At 28.9% G+C, this 25,641-nt stretch overlaps 1 protein-coding gene across 4 annotated transcripts in view; it reads right to left on the reverse strand.

Moving 5' to 3' along the window:
* Positions 1-25,641, reverse strand: part of LOC142318978 (uncharacterized) — a 107,087-nt gene that overhangs the window by 10,868 nt on the left and 70,578 nt on the right. For all 4 annotated transcript variants that reach the window (XM_075355717.1, XM_075355718.1, XM_075355716.1 and 1 more), the window contains 5 exons: positions 20,430-20,559; positions 18,408-18,522; positions 13,831-13,967; positions 11,436-11,526; positions 1,583-1,705 (listed from right to left, as the gene is read on the reverse strand). In XM_075355717.1, the coding sequence (XP_075211832.1) occupies positions 1,583-1,705; positions 11,436-11,526; positions 13,831-13,967; positions 18,408-18,522; positions 20,430-20,559 (596 nt within the window). The remainder of the gene's footprint in view (positions 1-1,582; positions 1,706-11,435; positions 11,527-13,830; positions 13,968-18,407; positions 18,523-20,429; positions 20,560-25,641) is intronic.

The following is a 25,641-nucleotide window of genomic DNA, read 5'->3' on the forward strand; positions in this document are numbered from 1 at the left end:
GCAAGATGGTGTGTTAAAATGAGTGCAGTAATAATAAATTCTGCCAGCTGCGAAGTTTGATCAGAGATTAAATTTCTAAACACAAGAGGACATAATGCTGCTGAAATTCACCATCTATTGTGTGAAACTATATGTTTCACACAATACTACTGCAATGAGAGGAGGAAAAGTGAGGCAATGGTGTTGTGAGTTTAAGGAACATTTCGTTGAAATGTTCACGACAAACAGAGAAGTGGTAGGCTAGGCCTAGTGTTCAGATTTACAATCTGGTTGAATGTATGAATGCACAAGTGAGTCATTTTACAATTAGCAATCTTTTTCTAGAATTTCCAGAAGTTTCAAAGACAACATTATTGAGAATTGTGACAAACACACACACCTTGGGTGCCAAAAATATTGACCAAGTGCTCACAAAATGATATCTGCATGTGCTTTTCTCAACTGCTTTAATCATGAGGGAGATAAATTTTATCATATCATTGGTGACGAAACATGGATTTCATGTCAATGCTGGGACAGAAAAACAATCCACACAGCAGTATCATCTAGCTCATCTAAAAAGAAAAAATTCAAACAAACCCAGTCTCAAAGGAAAATCACGGCAACTGTATTCTGCAACCGAAAGGGTGTGCCTTTGATAGATTTCATGGAACCTGGAACACCCATAACATCACAAGTCTACTGTAAAACACTTTCTAAATTTGTGGTGCCATTCAAAACTGACAACAGGGAATACTGAGATCAGGAATTGTTCTTCTTCAGGATAATGCATATCCATTCATGGCTGCATGCACAACAGAAACCATTCAAAAATTCTGACAGGAAATCTTTTATCATCCCCTTATAGTCATAATCGTGCACCCCGCAGCTCAAAAACCACCATCACTTCCTACACCACAAAAACTGGCTTGCAACTCCGATTCGAGGAAAACGATGAATTGAAAATCTTGATGTAAAACTGCCTACAATACCAGACAGTGCAATTTTATGCAGTGGGTTTGAAAAAGCTGTTGTTTCAGGATATCAAGTGTTTTTAGTAAAATAATGATTTATGAAAAAAATAAAGTTGTAAGTATTTGCAACCATTAATAAATTTTTCATATTTTCAATTATTCACATTTTGTTACAGACTGGTCTCTTATTTTTGCACCGCGCCTTGTATAAAATCAATTACTGGAAATGTTGCATACAGCTAGGTATGTCATTTATTTAATAACAGCAGTATAACTGAAAGTATTTATTCTGATTCAAAACTATTACTTACAGAAATATTTCACTATACAGTAGATAGAAAACATGGGATAGAAATTCAATTTAACAATATTAAGTCTGAATAAACAATGATAAATTTTCAAAAAACATTCTACAAAAAACTATATAAGCATTAATAAATTCTCAGAAAAGCACTGTCTGATTAAAGGAACAAAAGGAAAATACGAAAAAGGATTGTCACAGTGGAAGTAGAAGAAGAAATTGCAGTGTGGAAAAATTATTTTTTCTTCTAAATTACAGTGATAATATACAAACACCTATAATGTTTTCATAAATTAATAAATAATGACACCTATCTAAAGCAATTTACCCTTTCTTGAAGAAGTTTAGCGAGTTCTTTATCTTGAGCTTCAATTGCCAGTTGCCTATCTCTGTCCAACATATCATATGAATTTAGTGCTTCTTCTTGCTCCTGTAATCGCCTCGCTAACTCCTAACAAACATATTTTACACAGTAATTAAAAGTAGGTATTTTAGTATCTTGATGAACACTAAAAAAAAAAAAAACAACAAATATTAAACAGTTAATTTTACAAAAAAATTAATATCAGTTTTATATAAAATTATTCAGTTTTATATAGTTCATTACTATTACAAGTAATGTGTAATATTTTCAACTTAAGATTGATTCTAAAAATCTGAAAGTGCTTTTTTTGTTAATGTGGGGGTAGCTATTGTAAAGTACAACTTTTTAATTATAGTATTTTGCCTATCAAATATGTACACATACATATATTTACAGATAATTATAAATGATTAAATTATGTATACATGCAGACATACACTAAAGTTCTGTTAAAAAAAAGGATCAGATTTTTTTCTTATAAAGTAACTGAGCTCAAGCGGTAAAATTTGCAAGAGCATAGTAAAAACACGCACATTCATGAACAGTGCAGCAACCATTGTGTGTATTACTGTAACGTGCTTGTCACATTTTTACTGTTTATTATAACAATGAAATACACTGATCAACATTACTGCATAAAGTTCTGCCAAAAGCTTGGTGATAACCAAAGCAATCTTAATTTTAAATAGTTTGTTTAATCTTACAGATTAGATTAAGCAGACTAAAAATGAAGCTATGAAGTTATATAAATTACAGTGATCTATTTTCAAAATGATCAAACTTCAGTTAAATTACCAGTATACTGGTATGTTATCAACCAGTCAAAAATCAAATTCATTGATGCATGTAGTTTAATAGAAAACCATCAGCTGACCATATGAGATTGTAAATGACATTTGGATAAGTGATGCTTCAGTTCAGTAAACATGATTTAAACATTTGTATGTATTTAGCGATGTACACGTGGCGGCAACTTTGTGTCAAAGCTGGTTTTACTTGAACAGAAAAATATTTGTTATGATGTACTGGAGTACACCAATAGCGATCATCCTACCTTCCTTAAAATTATGATAACTGACGACGAATCTTGGGTGTGTTGGTAAAATTCAGAAACCTAAGGTTGATTATTATAGAGGAAATCATCCCAAGCCCAAAAACAGCAACACAAATAAAAAGCAAAGTAAAAGTGATGCTGACTTTTTTTTAAAAATACTACAAAGGTGTACACATCACAAATATGTACCAGAAGGTTAAACTGTCAACTACTTGCATGTGTTTATTGTCTTTGTGATCCAATTTGACAAAGAGACCTGGCTTCATGCAAGTAGCAGTTGCATCTACCTACCTGTTCATCTTGTCTAATGCAGGATTGTCGAGCATAAAATTCCTCAGGTTCATTCACTAGGATTCTTACTCAGCCCAGAAATGGTTCCTTATGATTTATGCTTGTTCCCCAACCTGAAGATGCCATTGAAAGGGTCCTAATTTGACAGGTGAATATATAATGAACATGACAATAGCACAGCTGCAAAAACCATTACAAAATAGGACTTCGAAAAATTTTTCTAGCAATGAAAGGGCTGCTGGAATACATCGTAAGGGGACTAATTCAATGGAAAGTAGAATGAGAGCCACTAGCTAAGTTGTTCTTTTTTCAAAGCCTTTGGTCAGATACTTTTTAAATATATCACATATTTATATTCTATTTTTATAATCAAAAACCAACTTGAACCACCCAAGTACAGAATTACAAAGTAAATGAAATGACCCTTTATGGTTTTTTTTATTCCAAAAGTACTTTCGTACGATCCCACATCATCAGTTATACATAAGATATATTTATACAAAATTACATAAACATAATTTTTTTTTTTAAATTAAAATTACAATCATATATACAAAAACATATGAAGTCAATCAAATAAAATAACTACATTTACATAAATATGATGTCATAATTAAAAATGTTTAATTAAATTTAAAAATAAAATAAGTAGAAAATTTATACTACATAACCTGGCCAGCCAATAATACATTACTGAGTGAATTTGAATTAAATTATTTATATACATTATGATTATATCTATCCATCTGTTGCCACTTTTATAAGTGTCTTCTTCATATTCTGTCTGAAAGTTGATCAAGTTGGAAATTTTTTTGTACACATATATAAAATCTCTCCAAAATATCCAAACTTTTACTATTATTATTTAAATTAAATTTCTTGACTTCCACTATTTATTTTCTAATACATACTGTTTCATTAGATGAAACAGTATGTATCAGAAAATAATTTCAAAGAAATAAATGACCCCACTAATAAATTTCTAAAAATAACTGAAAGCTTAATAAAAAAAAAACTAAAAAAAAAAACATACACCCTAAAGTCAACTAGCTATATAACTGGGACTGTAGTGATAATATTAAACAATAAACAGTATTCTATAGCAAAGTTATTAGGGAATATCATAAAACATGATAGATTCAATAAATAACAAAGGAAGATACTATTAAAAGCAAGATACAATGTACTAAGGCAAGATAAAACATTAAAAGCCTGGCACAGAATTGTATTGCAGAATGTGAAGTGTAGACCTACCAGACATTGTGAGAATCTGCTAAATGGTATAATATGGTTAAGTGAAAATTAAATATTGATTGGCAATATCATAAAACAGTTAAAACTTTACTAAAAAAAACTACATAATTGCAACTTCACAGGAAAATTTAGTCCCCTGTATATCCTGATAAAGCTTCAAACAGCATCATAAAATACAGACTTAACAGGCTAATACAAGAACTAAAATATTCTACTCACTGTACGTCTTAACATCATTTTTTTTAAACTATTTTTTTATTTAAGTGAAACTAGTATGATACATACAAATACAATTTTTAACAAAATAAAGCCAAAATATACAAATCTTAAGTAACTAAACCACAAGTACACCAAATCTTTTAGTACAACTTAAAATAAAATAGATACAGTATAAAAATATGAATAACAGTTGCATCTGCTCACAGTATAGTGATGACTTGAATGTTGATTTTCATAGTAGTTAAATCCTGCAGCAATTGACGAGTATAACTCTAGTCATGATAAAAACACAACATGCACTAGAATTTTACCCATCAAATGTCAACAGTTAACTAAACTCATCTCTTCTTTTTTGATGACCGACTACTGTTTACGCACAATTTAAGTTTAACGTTGATACAAATAGTATTTTCTTTTTAGAATATATAGCACCTTAAATATAAATTACTTATCATTATCAAATAATTAAACAGAAAAAAGGCACATCATACTAGAACCTGTTTGGGTTAACTTATATCTCAGCTCATGGACAGAATGATATGCTGTTCTTAATGGAGGAAGAATTATGGGCAATTTATATGACATTTGCATATTACTAAATGCACCAATTATGAGCGTACCAATGGATTACTATCCTTGTTTGTTGACATACAAAAGAACACAGTGCTATTTATGGTCTTCCAAGATGGTTAATGGCACTCACATCCTGAAATTAGACCTACATCCATCGGAAAAGTTACAAAATTTGTTCATGCAGGAATAATGGTGTAGTGCGATGGTCAGGGCAAAAGTAGTTCTACAAGAACAGAGTCAACCAATGACAGGACTGATAACCTGACCTTTCAGTTCATAAAGAAGGTAGAACAGGAAGCAACAGAGTATAAACTTTTCAGATGTAGTAAATTTGTTTATATGCTATTCAAAGTCATTGCCCGAATTACTGTTAAACACAATGCTCTGGATATATAGAAGCAATTAGAAGACTCAAGACAGGTGGTCAAGCTTGCCCTCAGGAAATTAAAGCACATATACAATTCTTTCTCTATCATTTATATATCTATATTCCAACAATATACTATTATTTAATGCAGCCAGACGAGAAGAATTTGATGCAATGTACTACTATGCTGTAGGCAATGCCTACAAACTAGTTGCACTCATCCTATAGTCATGTAATTTTGATGTAAATAGTTAGATATTTCTTGTCTTGTCTTATATAAAATATGTAATCATAGCAATAGTAAATGGAATACTATATATGTATACAGTCCCCAAAAGAAAAGTCCCAAATTGGGAAAGTTATTTCTTTGACACTTCATATATAATATGAAGCATCTAATACATCTAATACCAGTCATTTACTCTTGACTCTGGGATATATAATAAGTTCCAGCAGTACAAATTGCTTCCTGTTCATGGGTGGTCTTAACTACTGCATATGGAATGAGGCTAGGCTCTACCTGCACTACGAGGATGTGAAACAAATTATGACCTGTGATATCCTGGAGGTTCATGCAAAGAACCATGGCCCACATATTATGCAATAGCTCCTGTTAGTTGTCATAAGCAATAGGCAGTCTTGCTGAACAACACTGCCTTGAAGGTTATGTAATAGGGATTTGTGTGGTGGAAGTTCTTAGCACAAGTGAAGAAAAATCAAAATAAATAAACATTCATCATAAAAAGAAACTGTTCAGTTGAAGGAATGCCTAGATAATGAATTTAACAACTGGACTGCATCACTTAAACAAAATAAATGTACGAGATAGATGCTTATTGAATGTAGAGATGTTGTAAACAGAATAATGGTACTCTGTATATGCTATGGAGGCAGCAGTCATTATGTTCAAAGGAAATATTTCTGATGAAATGACCATTACTTGTTCAGAATTTACTTATACTGCACAAGCTTGAATAAAAAAAAAGGGATTATCATTTAATAAGTAATTTTCAATGATAAATTTGATAGATTAAAAATTCACAAACATTAGCATAACAAAGATGTGAAGAAGAATGTTTGAGAAATCATGTTTACATTTACTTTCATTTAATTTCTTAATTTATAATTTTTATATTTTAGTAATACAAACCTTACAAATATAAACCAAAATTTATTTACACAGCTTTATTGATATTAGATAAAATTACAAATAAATAGTCTTATTTATCTACAAAATTTCCTTTGTAAATTTTTACTTTATTTTTTCTCTTCAACAGATATATTTTCTCTCCTGGATATGTAGCTTCCTGATCCCCTATCAAAAAAAACAAAATGGCTGGCCCAACAACCAATTGCACATGTAATGCTAGACTGCAGCATCGTTTTTTTGAATCTTTTCTCTTCTAAAGTTTCTTTCAGCAAACCAAACATGTGGAAACCACACAGTGACAAATTCAGACTATATGATGGGTGTTCAAGAAGTGTCTGATGAATTTTAGCGAGTTTATTGAAAGTCTGAGCTGCTATATATGCTACCCTCAGCACCACACCATATTCACTGCTCTTCCTCAGTCAATGCAGCAAAATTCCAGTTTATATTTGAATAATCCTTGTATATACAGTGATTCAGGAGTAAATGGAAATAATTTGGGAACTGATTCTAGAGCTTGAATGGAAAAAAGTATACAAACATATGTCTGATAACACTAGCAAAATATTTTACCCGGATTTCAATTCCCTGGTGAAATAAGATCATACTGAAATTTTTACAATAAAAATAAGGAATAAACTTGATGGTTTTGTATGTTTTTTGACCTAAAAGTTGAATAAAACAGGTTCCAGAACTCTATCTCCAATAGTTTTCATGATATCCAATGTAAAACAGAAAATTTGATGACAAAGAACATGGTTTTTTTTTTTAGATTTGAAGTACAATAACTTTGTTAAATGACTAATAAATGTGTACATTTAATATCAAAACTTGTAAAGAATTTAATTTTGAGAAAATTGATGTAATAAAGTCTATGAATAAGACAAAAAAATCAACTTTTATTAAAAACAAAACAGAACAAAACTTAACAGAAAAATGTTACTAATTTGTAAAAATTAGAAATAGCTACTCACTCCATTATTACTGATAAAATTTAATAACCAATTTTATAATTATTCTCTCTATGAATAAATTACTCCCTATATGTATCACGAGAGACCTTGTCGTTGGTGAGAGGGCTTGAGTGCTCAGTGATACAGAATAGCTGGACTGAAGGTGCAAACCATATTGGAGAGGTAATCTGTTGAGAGCCAGCCTAAAGAATGATTCCTGAAAGAGGGCAGCAGCTCTTTCAGTAGTTGTTAAGGGGGTAGGTCAGGAAAACTTAAACAGCCATATCAACATCACTCAATCCTCTGAGTACTGTGCAGCTGAAAGCAATGGAAAACTACAGCTGCTTTTTCTCCAAGAAAATGTAGCTCTCAGCATTTTCATATAAAAATGACGGAGGCGCCTTCCTTGGTAAAATATTCTGAAGGCAAACTAGTCCTCCATTCAGATCTCCGGGTGGGGACTATTAAGGAAGGGGTCACCAGAAAATTAAAAAATAACAGTCTATATAAGTCAGAGCGTGGAATGTTAGAAGTCTAAAAAAGGTTGGTAGGTTAGAAAATTTAAAGAGGGAAATGAATAGGATAAATGTAGATGAAGTAGAAATTAGCAAGGTTCGGTGGGAAGAGGAAAACGACTTTTGGTCAGGTGATTTTAGAATAATTAACTCAGCTTCAAATATTGGGCAGGCAGGAGTAGGTTTCGTAATGAACAAGAAGGTAGGGAAGAGAGTAGAGTATTTCAAAATACATAGCAACAGAATCATTGTAATAAGGATAAAACTGAAACCTAAACTGACAACGATTGTTAACGTCCATATGCCTATACATATCACCCATGATGGTGATGAGGTAGAGTGTGTATGCGAATAAATTGATGAAGCAATTAAATACATAAAGGAGATGAAAATCAAAAACCCCAAACTCAAGGAAAAGGAAGGAAATATAGTGGGTGAATACAGGCAAGGTATAAGATAGATAATATCATGGTTAAGCAAAGATTTAGTATTAACTCATCGACTGTAAAACTTACCCTGGAGCAGACATTGATAGTGACTATAATTTAGTGTTAATGAAATGTAGATTGGGGTTTAAAAACCTGAAGAAAAGGTATCACATGAATCAGTGGAATTTAGAGAAGCTTGAAGAAAATGAGGTAAAGAAGATTTTTGAGGACAATGCAAGAGGTCTGAGTAAAAAAGATAAGGTAGAAAATGTAGAAGAATGGGAGAATGTTAAAAAAGAAATTCTTAAATCAGCAGAAGCGAACTTAGGTGGAACAAAGAGAACTGGTAGAAAACCTTGGAATTCAGATGATATATTGCAGCTGATGGATGAACGTTGAAAATATAAGAATGTTAGTTAGTGATGAAGAAAGTATAAGGAACTATCAACAATTAAGAAATACTATAAACATGAAGTACAAACTAGCGATAGAAGAGTGGATTAAATTAAAGTCTTCAGAAATGGAAAGAGAAATGAACATTGGTAAATAGACAGAGCATAAAGGAAAGTTAAGGAAAATTTTGGGGTACATAAATTAAAATCTAATAATGTGTTAAACAAAGATGGTACACCGATATATATAATACGAAAAGCGAAGTCGATAGGTGGGTAGAATATATTGAAGAGTTATATGAATGAATTAGAAAATGGTGTTATAGAGGAAGAAGAGGAAGTCGAAGAGGATGAAAGGGGAGAAACAATACTACTGAGATCTGAATTTAAGAAGCATTAAAAGATTTGAATGGCAGAAAGGCTCCTGGAATAGACGGAATACATGAAGAATTACTGCACAGTGCCTGTGAGGAAGCAATTGATTGTAATATTTAAACAACGTGTCTACTATTTATGAAAAAGGGGAAGTTCTGTCAGACTTCAAAAAGAGTGTTATAGTCATGATACCAAAGAAAGCAGGAGCAGATAAATGTGAAGAATACAGAACAATTAGCTTAACTAGCCATGTATCAAAAATCTTAACTAGAATTCTATATAGAAGAATTGAGAGGAGAGTGTTTGAAGGGTAGGAGAAGACCAATTTGGTTTCAAGAAAAGTATAGGGATAAGGGAAGGAATTTTAGCGCTCAGATTAATAGTAGAAGGGAGATTAAAGAAAAACAAACCAACATACTTGGCATTTATAGACCTAGAAAAGGCATTTGATAACAGACTGGAATAAAATGTTCATCATTTTAAAAAAAATTAGGGTTTTAATAGAGAGATAGAAGAACAATTGCTAACATTTACAGGAACCAAACAGCAACAGTAATAATTGAAGAACATAAGAAAGAAGCCATAATAAGAAAGGGAGTCTGACAAGGATGTTCCCTATCCCCGTTACTTTTTAATTTTTACATAGAACTAACAGTTTATGATTTATTACAATTTAGATCGGAAGTAACAGAACAAGGTGAAAAGATAAAGATGCTACGATCTGCTGATGATATAGTAATTCTAGCTGAGAGTAAAAAAAAAGATTTAGAAGGAACAACGAACGGCATGGATGAACTCCTATGCAAGAAATAACGAAGACGGAAAATGGACCACTGAATGTAAAAATAGGATGAGTAAAGATTATGGAGGTAGAAGAATTTTGTTATTTGGAAAGTAGAATTACTAAAGATGGACATAAAATGCCAAATAGCATGGGTGTAACGAGCCCTCAGTCAGAAATATAATTTGTTTACTTCAAAAATTAATTTAAACTTCAGGAAAAGATTTTTCAAAGTATATTTTGGAGCATAGCTTTATATGGAAGTGAAACTTGGACGATCGGAGTACCTGAGAAGAAAAGATTAGAAGCTTTCGAAATACGGTGCTATAGGAGAATGTTAAAAATCGGATGGGTGGGTAAAGTGACAAATGAAAAGAGATGTTGCGGCAAATAGATGAAGAAAGAAGCATTTGGAAAAATATAGTTAAAAGAAGAGACAGACTTATAGGTCACATATTTAGGCATCCTGGAATTCTCACTTTAATATTGGAAGGACAGGTAGAAGGAAAAAATCGTGCAGGCAGGTAACATTTGGAGTATGTAAAAACAAAATGTTAGGGATGTAGGATGTAGGGGGTATACCGAAATGAAACGACTAGCACTAGATAGGGAATCTTGGAGAGCTGCATCAAACCAGTCAAATGATTGAAGATAAAAAATTTTTTTATAAATTATATAATATTCATAAAAATGTATACAATAAGTTTAATTTTTACATTGTTAAAAAATAAATAAGAATACTGTTGAAATTTGAAATATTTTTAATCAAAACCTGTTGATAATTATATATGTTTCAAAAAAATATTTTTTCATATATTTCCTATAACATGTTTTATCCTCCAAAATATTGATCTCTTTTTCTTTTTTTTAAAATACTTTGGCACACATGCTTATTTACTGATATACACATTTTCTTAAACTCTAAAAAAATTTCCATTGCAGAAGTTAGTAACAGTTTAACAAAACTGTTACTCCCTGGTTGTACTGCACTCAAGAGGAAATATGGTCGTTACCAACATGATAGACACATTTGTGTCACAAGTAATTGTAATGATAAAATCAACTGACCTTTAAAAAAAAACAAGTAATAATCACAAAATTAATTAAAACTTCTTTATACTGTAATGCATAGTAGTACCCACCCAAGATAAACTTGTTAATAATTTTATGCAGAAAAGTAATTAAATAAGTAGTAAATAAAAGTAATCGGTAATGATTAAAATATGCCTAGCTACTTTAAAAGTCATCATGTTAATTATTATAAAGCAGACTCTGTTTAGGTTTGAGCATGAAAAAGGTTTTTATTGGAGATAGCAATTTTTCTATACTGAAAATAATTTCACCTTTTTTTAAACAACAATACAGTATCAATGAAGCATATAACATCTTATATATTTGAACATTACATTACTAAAACAAAAAACTCCGTGATTATTACTACAATAAAACATTAAAAAAAGTCTACCTCATCTTTTTGTTCCTGTAAAAGGCGCTGATGTTCTTCTTGATCTAAGTCAAGAAACACTGGCTGCTCATCTTTATTAATATTGACATTTCTGTAATGATGTGAAAATAAGAAGTCAAATTAAAAATTATGAGAATTTTTAAATTATACATATAATTACAAATAGAATGGGGAAAAACAATCTGCTAACAATAAATAATATAAAACGTAAATGTATTAAAATAAAAGTAAAATAGGCCATCAGTATTTTAATAATCAGTAACATTAATAATATTCAAGAAAGTTATGCATCTTTAATGCGAGGCACATGTCAATAGAGGCACATCCCAATTGATTAAAAAGTGAATAAAATGAAGAAAATGTCACAATTACTTCAAAGTGTAGATACTACATACTTTTACTTCCTAACCACTTTTCATTACATGAAACGAGCTTTATATAACTTGAGTATAAAAATCTGTCACTTGTAATTTTAACCAGTTTAGCAGTAGTAACATTTTCAAATTCTCATTCACATCAAACTAATAAGAACTAATGAAGTAAGGAAAAACATGGAATCCAGTAGATGTGCAATCTAGGTATGGGGAATAATCAAAAGTTTTCATTAAAATTCTTGTATACTCTAAAAAACTGTAGACAGGAGTTTGTGGAAGTTTGTTGCTGCGTTAAATAAAACAATTTTTAATGTCAGCAACTCACTGCAGGTTCTAAATCATACACCCTTACTTCAGGCTTTTTAAAGTATATGACAATATTCCTTTTACTGTGATACTTGTTCCAGTTTTCAAAAAAAAAGAAGATCATAACAAAAGCATTTTCATTACTTATATGCTTGATTGTTTGCAGTGCTCATATTTGACATACTGCATGGAATACTGTCTTAACTTGACATGAGAAATCCACATCTCATCACCAATTATGATAAAGGGAAAAAATTTTCTTCTTCTTTCAGTAATCCAAAAATGCATTTTATGGACTGCTGAACTTTGATTTATTTACATATCAGTCAACAATTTAAGGGCCTTAATTAGCCTTGTATACAGTTCATGACAAGACAAATTTTTTAACAATTTTGTATTTTATTACACGAGATGGATTAATTTACTGTACTGACAGAATGTATTACAAATCATAACAAGAATTCATAATTGACTGGAATGTTTATTCTTAATGCCATCAAAATCAAACAAAAGATCAATTACAAGAGAGCCAATTAAAGCTACTACACTTCTGCAATCACCTATAATTTAACTCACTCCTGACAATTACATTATATCGGAAATTTGCACTTGGTTTTGACGTATGTCCTGCAAATATAAATTGAAAATGACTAGTAGGGATGATTTGATCTTACCAACTATACAATAAGTTTAAAACAAAAGTCAAGCAGAACTTAAAATATTTACTAGGTTGAAGTAATGGCACTGGTTAATCCCTTTCTTCGGTAAGGTATGCTAAATAGGGCAGTGACTGATGCAAGAACAGGACAAAAATAATCACAAATTATTTTAATATATGACAAACCAATTAAAGTACATTGCCATCTGCTGCAGTTCTGTTCATTGAAACAAGACATCATATCAGATTAAGCATGCAGGTAAATGATAACTGGGAATCCATGAATTTAAAAAAAGGGAATTTAACAATATTCTATTTTAATACCGATAACATTCAATAATCAATTCTAAAAAAAAAAATATGTTGCATATGGCGGCAAAAATACTAGGGCCGGCCCTGCAGGGAAGTTAACAGTATTTAAAATGTTGATTTAAACCCAACTAATAGCCTAGTAAGAGCATGTAACTATTTGACTTCTGACAGGTCTAGAAAAACCATGCAGCAGCTGTAATATATAACAAAAAGATCAGATGAAACATAGATGATGATAATCCTTATTCATAGGTAAAATGCACTAAAACTGGTTAAGTTTGTTTTCTCTTTTCATTTGTCTTTTTCCAAATATTCAAATTATTTAAATGTCCCATTTTCTCAGCATGTATCGCAAAATGATGAAATTTCAATAGTTTAACATGATTCATAATCCAGCTACTGAGCTTTTTCTAACATTCTCTTTGGTGATCAAATTATTAATTTTTATCTAACAAATCAACCAAACTTCAAAAAAATTTTGGAATATACTTATATGTGTTTGTGAAACTCAGTATATTAAAAAAAATGGGTATTTTATCACTTAATGTAAACTTAAAAAATGGGAACAAACATGGCAAATTTTAGCGTGGGTAATGTTCATGACATGGAGATCTTTTAAATTTAAATAGTGATGTCTATTAGGAATAGTAAAACATGAGTAAAATAGTATTCAATAACAAACATTCATTAATTAATGATAAGTTTTATCTAAGAAAATACTACAACAAAATAATTGCAGCTTTACCTCAATTGATGGGAGATATGCTGAATCTCTGTTGGAAGTGGAAGACCTACACTATTCACATCTCCTACAGGTACAGCTCCTTGTAAAGGAGATAAATGACATATTTTTGCTTCTCTAACTTTTTTGATTTCTTTTTCCTATACAAGAAAGAAATACAATAATAACTGAATCTTACTATAATATACAAAATTTACTGGTTTGAACTAGCCAATTAGTTTACCAGTCCTAACCTAAAATTACAATATAATTTTGGTATAAAAAGATATTGAAATTATAATATTTTTGTGTACTAATAACATTAAGTATGACAAATTCACAAATAAAGAAATATACAATAAAATTTCACATTATGTAATCTAATATATTTGAAGGTGTAATTTGATATAAACAAACAGATGCTTCACTGACTAGACTACCTGTTACGCATGTTGATGCATTTAACACTTCACATAAACAGAATTTTAACATGTTAACAGCCACGAAAGAAACTTTTTCTTTAGCTGCCAAACATTTCCAAATGAAAACTTGATATTGTAAATTAAAAAATATCAATATTTAGGATAAAAATAAAAAAAGTACTTTTTTACATAATCTTATTCTGGTCATTAAATACTAGTTGATTACTTAGAGCAATGTCAGAAAAACACAGTTACAGAAACTAACATTAATTTTTCATAATATATAAGAGAGCAGGACACACTTTTAAGAATTTTTAAATATTTTGTGGGGAAGAATAATGAATAATTAAAATAAAAATTAAGTGATGTAAAATTGTTATAAAAAATTAGCAGGAAAAATATTTTCATTTTTATATGGCACATACACATAAAAACCGTTGTAGTCCTACATTACACTAATACGTAGCAAATTATTTCCCAGCTCTGTGTAGTGAGTGTTATAAAAACCATCAATATCATATATGCCAATCACCAGTGACAACGATGGTTAGATATGAACAGTTAAATCCAAGGTGGACAACATGTTAATGCAAAAAAGGAAATATACTACCAGATTCAAAATAAAATGAGTTTTTTTAAGGTTTATTTGATAAATTTGTATAATGAAGCTTAAAGATGTCAAAAACGACTTAAGTATTAAATAACAGCAAAATCACTGTTATTGTAAAGAGAATAATTGGGGCAAAAATATATTTGCTTTTAGAGGTGTTAGCAGTTTAGAGTAGCCTACAAAAAAACGTTTCACTGCAGTTTTATTTAATGAAAAATTTTTTATTTACATCTTTAACATTACTCTACATTCCACAACTTACACCATTAACGAAGTACTTAAACACATACAAAATATTCTAGCATAAATCAAATGTTGAATATTTTCCACTTATATGAAAATATTTATAATACAATGTAAGTTTGATAAATAAGAAAAGGAATGTAGAGAAATATCTAACAAGAGTGTAATTCTTTTTTTATTCAAAATCTTCTTCTCGATTATTGAATTTTTACATGAATATAATTTAAAAATATTATTGTGATATAATAATCAAAGACTAGCAATGATAAAAGAAAAAAAAGTAAAATTTTTCAAACTGTCCATGTACAATGAAATTTTCTGTATAAAAGATTTTCAAATTCAGTTGAAATACATCTAATTATATTCCGTTGAAATTATCTAGCTAGATAATAAGATACTGTATTTATTAACAGAATAGAAAATAAATAATATGTAAGAATAAAAAATAACTGATAAATTGGTGGAAAAAATAAAATATTAATTCAGTTAATTTTATGCACTATTCTGCAACATAACCTACATTATTCGATTTTAAAAATATACATATTTAAAATATGTAATTAATAAATAAATTATTGTTTCAAAGGCTGTAAGATCTGAATTTTATATACTGTTTATGACTGAGTCAATAAAAAAGTCACTTCGTATACAAAAAAGACACAAAATTTTCTTGTGAATTTATAACTTTATGTTTACATAAATTATACAACAAAATGGGTTCTATTTTAGTAAAAGAAAGGATTAAAAAACTGTAAATAACTAATGAAGATCAGTAAACCATGTTCTGAAAAAGTTATACTGTTGTCAGAGTTGCTTTCCTGGTATACTGAAGTTGTCTGCAATTGGTTTAAGATATTTAATCATTAGAAAGGTTATTCACTACTGTTATGGATTCTAAAAATCCAGACAAATATCCAAAACATTAGCATCTTTCCATGAAGATTTTCTTGGTATATTTTTATGTGATTTAGAATTTCTGCTTCTACATTTCAACATTTTAGACACTAAACTGCTACAGCCCTTTAGATTAATACCATAGTAGATATGTTAACAGAAACATGCAGCTTACTGAACAATATAATAAACCTAAGTTAACCAGAGTACAAAGATCAGTGGTCAGTACAGAGGTGGTCATACTTAGAGTAACATTAGTAATGTACTGTTAATATGCTTATTTATAGAACGTTTGATGTGGGACATCCCAAAATACTAAGAACATACATACTGTTTTAAGAAAAAAGTGAAAGTTTTTATAACTTCTAACAGTACTTTAGGTGTACGGCATTGTAAGGAAATTTATACAGCAACCGACCTCTGAACCAAGAAGAGTTTTGCCCACAGAGCCTAACATAGATCCAAAATAATTTTTTGTACAAATCCCAGTAAATTAAAAATTAAATATTTTTCTTTAGTAAAAAAAAAATATTAATGATCACACAATCATTAGTAGCACAGTTCACACAGTTTGAATATTCAAGAACAGGATTCCCATAACTGCAAAAGAATTTAGTTTGTTATATCCATCATGCAAATTCATGATAAACAATTAGAATATTTATTAAGATAAACTAAAACAAACAAATCTAACATACTAATCCGTTTATTGTAACCATGACCATTATTACAGTATAAAATCATTTTTTTTAAACAACTTGACTTTGATGATTCATTTCATTGGCAAAAGTGAAGTAAATAACCAACTATTTATTACTTTGCTGGCTATAACGATATATGCTGCTATAGCTACAGTTGGAAAGAATGTAGATAGATAAAAAAAAAATTGCACTTTTTTAAAGTTTTATGCTTTGACATAAAAAAAAATTTAACAAGAAAAATAATTTAAATAAAATGTAAATAATCTGTGAAAAAAATTTATTTTTGTTAAGATAGACATTTGTGTGTACATGTATGTATGTATGTTATGTTGGCCTGTATTTGGTCATTAACTTTGGACCCCATTGATGATTTTCTTCACAGTTGGTAGACAGGTACTACCTTCAGGGATGGAAAGAATGTATTAATTTTTTGCAAAAACTGGAAAAAGGGGTTTTTTCCAAAATAAAATTTAAAAACTTGTAATTACAAAAGTTGTAATTTTTTTATCAAGATCACAGATTACTAAAAAATTTTATTTACTATTCATCATTGTCCCCAAAAAAATGAGATATATATAATATATACACCATCATCCCCCAAAAATGGATATATATATATATATTAATTTTTGAAAATGTTTTTTTTTTTTTTTTAATTTAAAACCATCTCACAAGTTACTCACTGCATTTAAAATGTAGATTTTAATTTTCGATAGCCCTTACTCTTTAGAATTTCTTGAAAAAAAGATTAGCCAAAAGTTTTCACCCCTTCCAGAAAATTACAACTTTGTTTATTTAGATTTATGGCTGTGTCTTTGTATTTTTAAACAGTGTTAAAAAGTTCTTTTTATTAAATTGATTGTCTCCACTTAGGGTTTATTTTCTTAAATAAGAATTTTACCCAAATGCTTCCCCCCTTTGAGCATTAAAGCCCTCGTGAATTTTTGTTTGTAATTACAAAACTTTAATGCTCAAAAAGTAATTTGTTAAACAATAAGGTGACAAAAATAACTTAATGCCCCTCTGCTGATGGGAGCTTCAAAACAAATTTAATTCTGTTTTTAATTTATTTAAAATCAATTTTTAATCTATGCATTATTAATCTTTGGTTATTAATCTCTGAGTATTTTTAATCTTTGGTTATTTTTTCCAATAAAAAATAATTATTTTATCATTAAGATACAAGTAGAGCTTAAAATGAGTAAACAGAAAATTTTAATTGCAAACTTTCCCGGTTAAGCTGATCAAATTATACAATTCATGAAACTTATTCAACTAAATAATGCAACCTAATGAAGTCAATCAAATGGACTCTTGTAAGAAGCCTACAACAAAGGCAATAGCAAAATGAGATAAAACATTGATGGAAATTAAAATGTCCACAGAGACATTTCCATCGGTGGTATTCTGATAGAAGCCAAACTGATAACTGTGATATGTAATCAGAGTTAAGGAGTCAATAAGACAACCTCAGGTAAAGCCCATCAGGGCTAGGCATGAAGAGAGTGGTATGGTGACCAGAATCATCACAAGGTCTCGGAATCATCTTCCCTAACAAGGGTCAGAATGTATACAAATAATGTGGTTATCAGAAAGTAACGAAAGTATATTTAAAAAGCAGTTACAGATTAATTTTTATCAGATCAATATTTCAAGAGATTTGGATCCTTAAATAATATGAAGCTTGGATTGTACTAATAATTATATTTAACAGAACAGCTGTACAATTACCTGGATCTGAGATGCAACAGTTTTATCTTGTGCTTCTAATAATTTTCGATGTATTTCTTCATCTCTTTGGATTCGTTGTGCTAAATCTTTGGCCAGCTCTGCATCTTTTTCCTCTCTAAAATGTTAATAAATAGAACATACTAAAAGTCTAAAATTTGAAAAAAATTATAATAAAATTACCATTATTCTACTACACTCAAATTGTTGTATAACATTTTAATCAACATAAAAAATGTTACAGCAAATAAATAAGCTTACTTCATAACATTTTAAAATACTTAATAAAAAATAAAATTATATATACAATGATAAAAAAAAATCAAGATAGTTCCCCACTCTGTCAGGCCCTCAAATGTATATTAAAATATTGATTGCAATTTCTTGTGGTATATAACTTATTTTAAATTTTTTACATACACACTATACAGTTAAAAAAAACAAATTCAACTTAAAAAAAATTAAAACTAATTATAAAGAACATTAATTTTTTCTTGAACAAACTGATAACTTTAGTGTAGCAATAAATCATTAATGCATGTAAATAAAAGTAGTAACATTTAAAGAGAAAAGAGTTCAACTGATATAAATAAGTAATATTTAGTACAGTAATAATCAGGTATTTAAGGAACAATATATTTATGCTGGTATAATTAAACGAGAAACTAGGCCATGACTATTATTAAATGATGACAGAGCGTTGACTAATTATAAATTATAATTAATTTTTAAACCCCCATTATTGTAGTGGTGATAACTACAAATAATACTAATCATTGATTATGAACTGTAATTACTAAAAATAAATAAATCACTTTATAAAACTTCTAAGTTTACCTGCAAAGGAAAGAAAATAACATATTAAACACTTAGTATACTAAGAAGTTGTAGTGCATTTACACTTCAAAAAGTAATACATTTCTATTAAAACAGTTCAATTAAAAAAAAAATTACTTTATGCAACATTTTTGTTGTTAATCAGAGATCTCTATAATTATTATACTAAATGTAAACATGTTGATAGATTCAGGAAAAATAAATCTATAATTACAGAATAAAGTGATAAAACTAGAATTTCAATGAATGTGATAAAACATGAATTTGGAAAATATTTATACAGTATACCTAAATTCACTGTAATGATATTTTACTAATGACCGGAAGTAGACTGACAATGTATTTTCACAATCAGGGTGGTAAAATATTTGGATATATATGTTACAGTAATCTAACTATTACATTTACCAGTACTAATTTACTCCATTAGTTCACTGATGAAAAAATGTATCTTTTTATTTTGAATTAAGCAACATTCAATGAACAATTAGAAATAATGCAGTATACACATTGTATTCATCAGCATACAAGTAACACTACAATACAGCATTAATATAAAGTAAGACATTAATAAAAATATTGTTTGAATGAATGTAAAAGAAGAGTCAAATGGTTGACTTCATTGTTGTTCAGCTTTGTGAGCAACATTATTTGTCTACAGATATTAATTTTATTCTCAATTGTGTCAATGTGATATTTATTGTAAACTGTGATAAAAATCTGGCAGTACTAAGAGAATTACACATATTGCTTTTCATACAATCAATGATATACAGGTAGCCAGTCAATCAGAAATACTACTGTATGTCATGCTTATGATAAGAGTAGAAATTTATCTATTTTTTGATTACAGAATGCAAGAAATAGATTGAGTACATCTAACAGCTGTGGTAAGCTAAAACGATTTTAAAAACTCAATTCATCATAATATTCAGCAAAGACCTTTATTTTATCAATATGCTTATTACATGGAGGTAAAATGTTTAGCCATAACAACATTCAGTTCACAACTTAAAAAAACATTTAATTATATGTTTAATAGTATGTCATCTATAATATTATAAAAAAAGTTTAATTATAACAACAGAATATTATACTTTTAAAATTAAATAAACTATTATGCCCACCACAGTACGCAAAAATAATCGTTTAAACATATGTGATATAAATATTGTTGCCTGTACTCACTGTTGTTGTATCAACTGGTGGTATTTAGCAACAGCTTCCTCTTCTTCCCGTTTCTGTTCATCTCTAGCTTTAGGAAAATCCTCTCTTACAATGGCATTTCTTGATCTATTACCCGTATAATATTCCTGCACTACAACAAAATGAAAAAAACAAATTAACAGTAAGTAAAAGTATCACAAAATAATTTTAATGATAATACAAAAATTTTAACCAAACTGCAGGTTTTTCAGAAAGACCTGTACACTTATCTTTATACAATGAATGATTATCACTGATTAATTATGTTCATTAGATATTTGAGATTAAAGAACGCCAATGAAAGATAGTAGAAGTAATTTTCTTGTATGGATGTAAAATCCTGGATGTGGGTAACACATCTGAAATGTTTTGTATCCGACAGTTTGTTCAAGCCTGCTTGGTAAATTGCAATAATTCTGATTTGCTGATCCTAATAAAACATAATGCAGTAAAAGAATCCAAATCCCTCAATCAAAGGTTTAAAAGCCCTTATAAAGATGATCTGGCCTTTTATTAAGTCTATGCAAGATGTATCTGTCCTGTTAGTTGTGAAAGTATGGCACCAATTGTGAAACCAAGCATAACTGAACTGCATTTTTGTGTTGATCATTGAATTAATTACAGAATTACAAAAACTGATCACAATTATTACCTTTTTATAAAATATAGGGACCACAACATAACTTTGGTAAATTCCAGCCCATGCTCATACTTTTCATTAAACAGAAATCTTACTAGCAAACCAAAAAAACATTTCAAACAATCACCTTCTGAAAATTCATCAAATGAATAAAAACTTGTAATTTATATAATGTGACATTAAAGATGTCTACAAAAAAAAAAAAAAAGAAAAAAAGTTTTTCCAAAAACCATGCAATGATATTCATTGGCAGTTAAAATAAACCAAAAATTGCTGATCACACGGCATAACAATATTTTGGTTATAAAATATATTGTAAAGCAAAATGAAGAGGAATCTGATTATTAAAATTAATAGTCTCTATTCAAAGACCACGTGAAAAGAAATAAAAACACGCAAACTCAAACTACACATACAAAATAAGAAAACATTTAGTATGTAACTGTTTTTTTTATCAGTTTTATTACAAATAAATAAAAGAAGAAATGAAGATTACACCAAAAGAAATGATGCATTAATTCGTGTTGAAAGATAGCTTAAATCCAGCAGACTGACTCAAGTAGTCAATTTGATACAGTATCATTGAAAACCAAATTTATGCAGTAAATAAAGAGAGTAATAAATCATAAGACAATAAATAAAAACATAAATTACTTTATAGATACCTTAAAACAAGTTTTAACACTTTTATTCAAACGTGTTAATAAAAGTGTAAAAATTAAAATGGAAAATTTGATTCCAATGGAATTCCGATGGAACAAGAACAATATAAACAATATAATGATGACTCAAGATACTACTAAAATTAGTTATCTATTAATGAAAATTAAACTAAGAGTTTCAAATTTAAATTATTAAACATTTTTAAACTATAATATACCAACATTTACTCCTTTCCATGTAAATATAATTTATGCTTGAAAATAATTAAAAGAAAATGAAAATCTGACTAATAAAGACTTATCACATCTATGACTAAGTTAATCAATTGTTAATAGTATAATGTCAAATAACAACTTCATGACATATTACTCAAAAGGAAACAAAAAAAATAATGACAACATGAAATACTATGAAAAATTGCTACTTTTTTCCTACTTTCAGTAATAAATATTTTTGTTTTTTTAAGATTACACTCATGTATTATTGATTTGTAGTTAAGTATGGGCTAACAATAAATCTAATACTCATATGAGTATTATAACAGATAGATATTAAAAATTTAACTGTTTGATACAAAAAACTTCCTAGTGTTTGATAGTGTTTCAGACTGCATTAGTTGACACTGTGTAACTAAATTCTCAATGTTTAATTATAACAAATAATTTTAAATACATATATAAACAAACGTAACATATTACAAAAAAAATATTTACAACTATATATTATAACACATTAATAAATACAGATTGTATCAGGGATAAGTAGGAGTGCTGCTTCAAATTTACAAAACAATTCTCCAGCATTTGCCTAAATAAATTAAGGGAACTGTGGTAAAACTTTGATCAGAGAACCATAACAAAATACGTAATACTGCACTAATACAAACTAACACAATAATTACATCCCAGTAACGGCAAGCTAATTAGATAATGATTACTACCCAACAGAAAAACATGTTCCTCGCTCTTAGTAATCCCCCTTAACAAACAACTGTTCTACTTTTAACAAATGAATGCAATGATTTTGAAATTAAATACTGTGGGATAATTCTGTACTGCACATTGTAAAATGTAATAACAGATGACAAAATATTATCTATTACTAATTACATGGTAAATATTGCAATAGATGGTAATTACTTTAACTTTAATTATTCACCTAAAAATGAATTATCTGTTTTAATTCCTCTGCTAGAATGCTCTCCTAGCTGTGATTACTATCTTCAGTGTAACTGTCACTACATAAAGAAACAATGAAAGATTCTGTCAGAGTATCTATTAACAATTCTCAGCTACAATAATAATTCACCTTCGATTTTTTAACATTTTCATAGTAAGGTTTCCAGTGTTTATTGATCATAAAATTCAATTTATCTTCACACAGTTGGTGCATTCTGATATCAAAAACATTATGGTGTGGCTCGCAACATGTCGTTTACTTCTGACCATACCATCTTGATTGGATTACCATCAGGATAGTAAGGTGGAAGCTGCAAAACTTGATGCCCACTTTATTCCAACAATTCGTCAAATTGGTATCGTTTCAGTTACTTTTGTTCAATTTAATTAGTTCATACACTTATTAAAGTATTTGAGATGAAAATGTCACAAATATTTTTAAAACGTCATCATGTTCGAGACAAACACTGGAAATCTTACTGTGAAAAGGTTAAAATAATCTAATTGAATATTAGAGATAAGAATTGTTAATAGATTCTCAGACAGAATTTTTCATTGTCTCTTTATGTAGCAATAGTGATAAGAATGAAAATTACACTGAAGATAGTGATAACTGTTCTAGCTGAGGAATTAAAATATAATATGATGTTTCTCTAGCCAAACAATCATGTCTCATGTCTTGTTTTTTTGTTATGACACTGGAAATTTTTCAGAATGGGTATTATGATACAGAACATTGTCAAAAATTACTGCAGAGACTCGAAGGTTAGGAATTAAATTTTTCTTCATGGTATCATGGTAATCGTCACTTTTTGATGTAGTTGTCCAAATTAACATTGCGTTTGGAATAAACCCTATTTCACCTCCAGTGTGAACTATAATTAAGCATTCACCTTTATTTATTGGTAAATGAAGTCCTGCACCAATGTCATCAGCTCATGACTTTGCCATCGAATGAGATGATAAAACATAGGTTTCAAATCAGTATATGATTGCATGGCTACATTTTCTAAAATCACTGATTGCCTACAAATATGAAATCTTTTCTGCCTAATATCATGTTTTTCAACTAAAAATTTCCTTTCGTTTTCTGTTTTGCGACACTTAAAACGTAATTATTTCAAAATTCTTCTTGAACTAGTTTCACTGCTGTAAATATTAATTTTAATTTTCAATTCTTTACAGATTTTGTTAACTGTTGGCAGCCCCCCTATCTTTAAGTGAAATTCATTCACAGTTTGCCTAACCAGACCTTTATATAAATCATCTAATCCAGTAACTGGTTCAAAACATTTCTTTTTCTGGGTGATGAACAAACATTCTGGCCCTTTGTTTGAAGTTCTATTTTTTCTTTCCTTAGGCTTTGAACTTGTGTCCTGGAAATGCCACAGGAAGCTACAGTTCTCTCTTCAAACTTCTGTATAATGATTAAATACTTGTCATTTTTTAATTTTCCTACAGCTAAAGAATCATTCTTCATGAAATTACACATGTTGTTTACAATTTTGCACGTCTGTTTTCGAAGTGTTTTCGCTTTCACAATACACTTAAATTCAGCTATAACTATTCACACGAACTACTTTAAAAAGTTTAAATCGTAAACGACGCTAAAAACATTTTACAAAATATCATATTGTATATTAACTGAATGCATAACAAAATTCACAACCCACGCCAAAAGAACCACAGAACTGAACTTTATATACATGGAAAAGCAAAAGAGAAACAAAAATAAAATAAAAATAATTGTTTTTTATTTGAAACAAGTCATTTTCTTAATACTGTAACACACAAAAATACATTGCTTTGTAAACAACAGTTGCATTCATGTTTATGCTATCAAGAGATGAATAATCACGTGTACCAATGTTTTAGCGAACAATAGTATAGCAATGACATGTGGGCTGATCATCCAAGCTCACCGTTACATGGCAGCTACTGTATTTACACACACATATATATATATATATATAGAAGTGGGTGAAGTCCATATTTATATTTATAAATATTAAATAAAACTAATGCAAAAATACATATGAAGATATTAAACATATAAAATAACAAGTACAAAAACAATTCAGGTGTTAATTTATTTAAAACAGCATAGGATATTTTTTCACATATCAAAGTATTGTGCCGAGATACATCAGTCCTGTTTTCTGGAACTAATGTAACACATTTCTTTAATATAATACATTTATTACATGAAATATATTTATATTCTTGATTGTTAAAATTATTATTTATTAATGTGGTTTTTTTTAAAATATTTTTATTATTTAATTTATGAATGAATCTATTATTATATCCGTTTATATTTACTTACTTATTTATTTATATTTAATTCAATTTCCTTACACATTTTAACATTGTTATTATTAGTATGTGTGTATGGCCTATGGATCATACTTCTAATATATTTATTTTGTATATCTAAGGCATGTTAGAATCTTTGTGAGATGTGTGACATCAATTATGAGATACAGGACTTTTTTTAAAATAATACTTAATAATAGATTAATTACACATGAAAAAATAATTAAATTGGATACTGCTATTTACTTAAATTAAGTACAATTCTTCAAAACTGAAATTTAATTAAAATAAGAACAGAAATTCTAATAATTGATTTTTCCAATTTTTTTGACATAATGACATGGTGGTCACCATTTTTGTTTAATTAAATATTCAGAATTTAATTTTTTTATACTGT

The sequence above is a fragment of the Lycorma delicatula genome, chromosome 2, assembly GCF_047948215.1.
Source record: "Lycorma delicatula isolate Av1 chromosome 2, ASM4794821v1, whole genome shotgun sequence".
Classification (NCBI taxonomy): domain Eukaryota; kingdom Metazoa; phylum Arthropoda; class Insecta; order Hemiptera; family Fulgoridae; genus Lycorma; species Lycorma delicatula.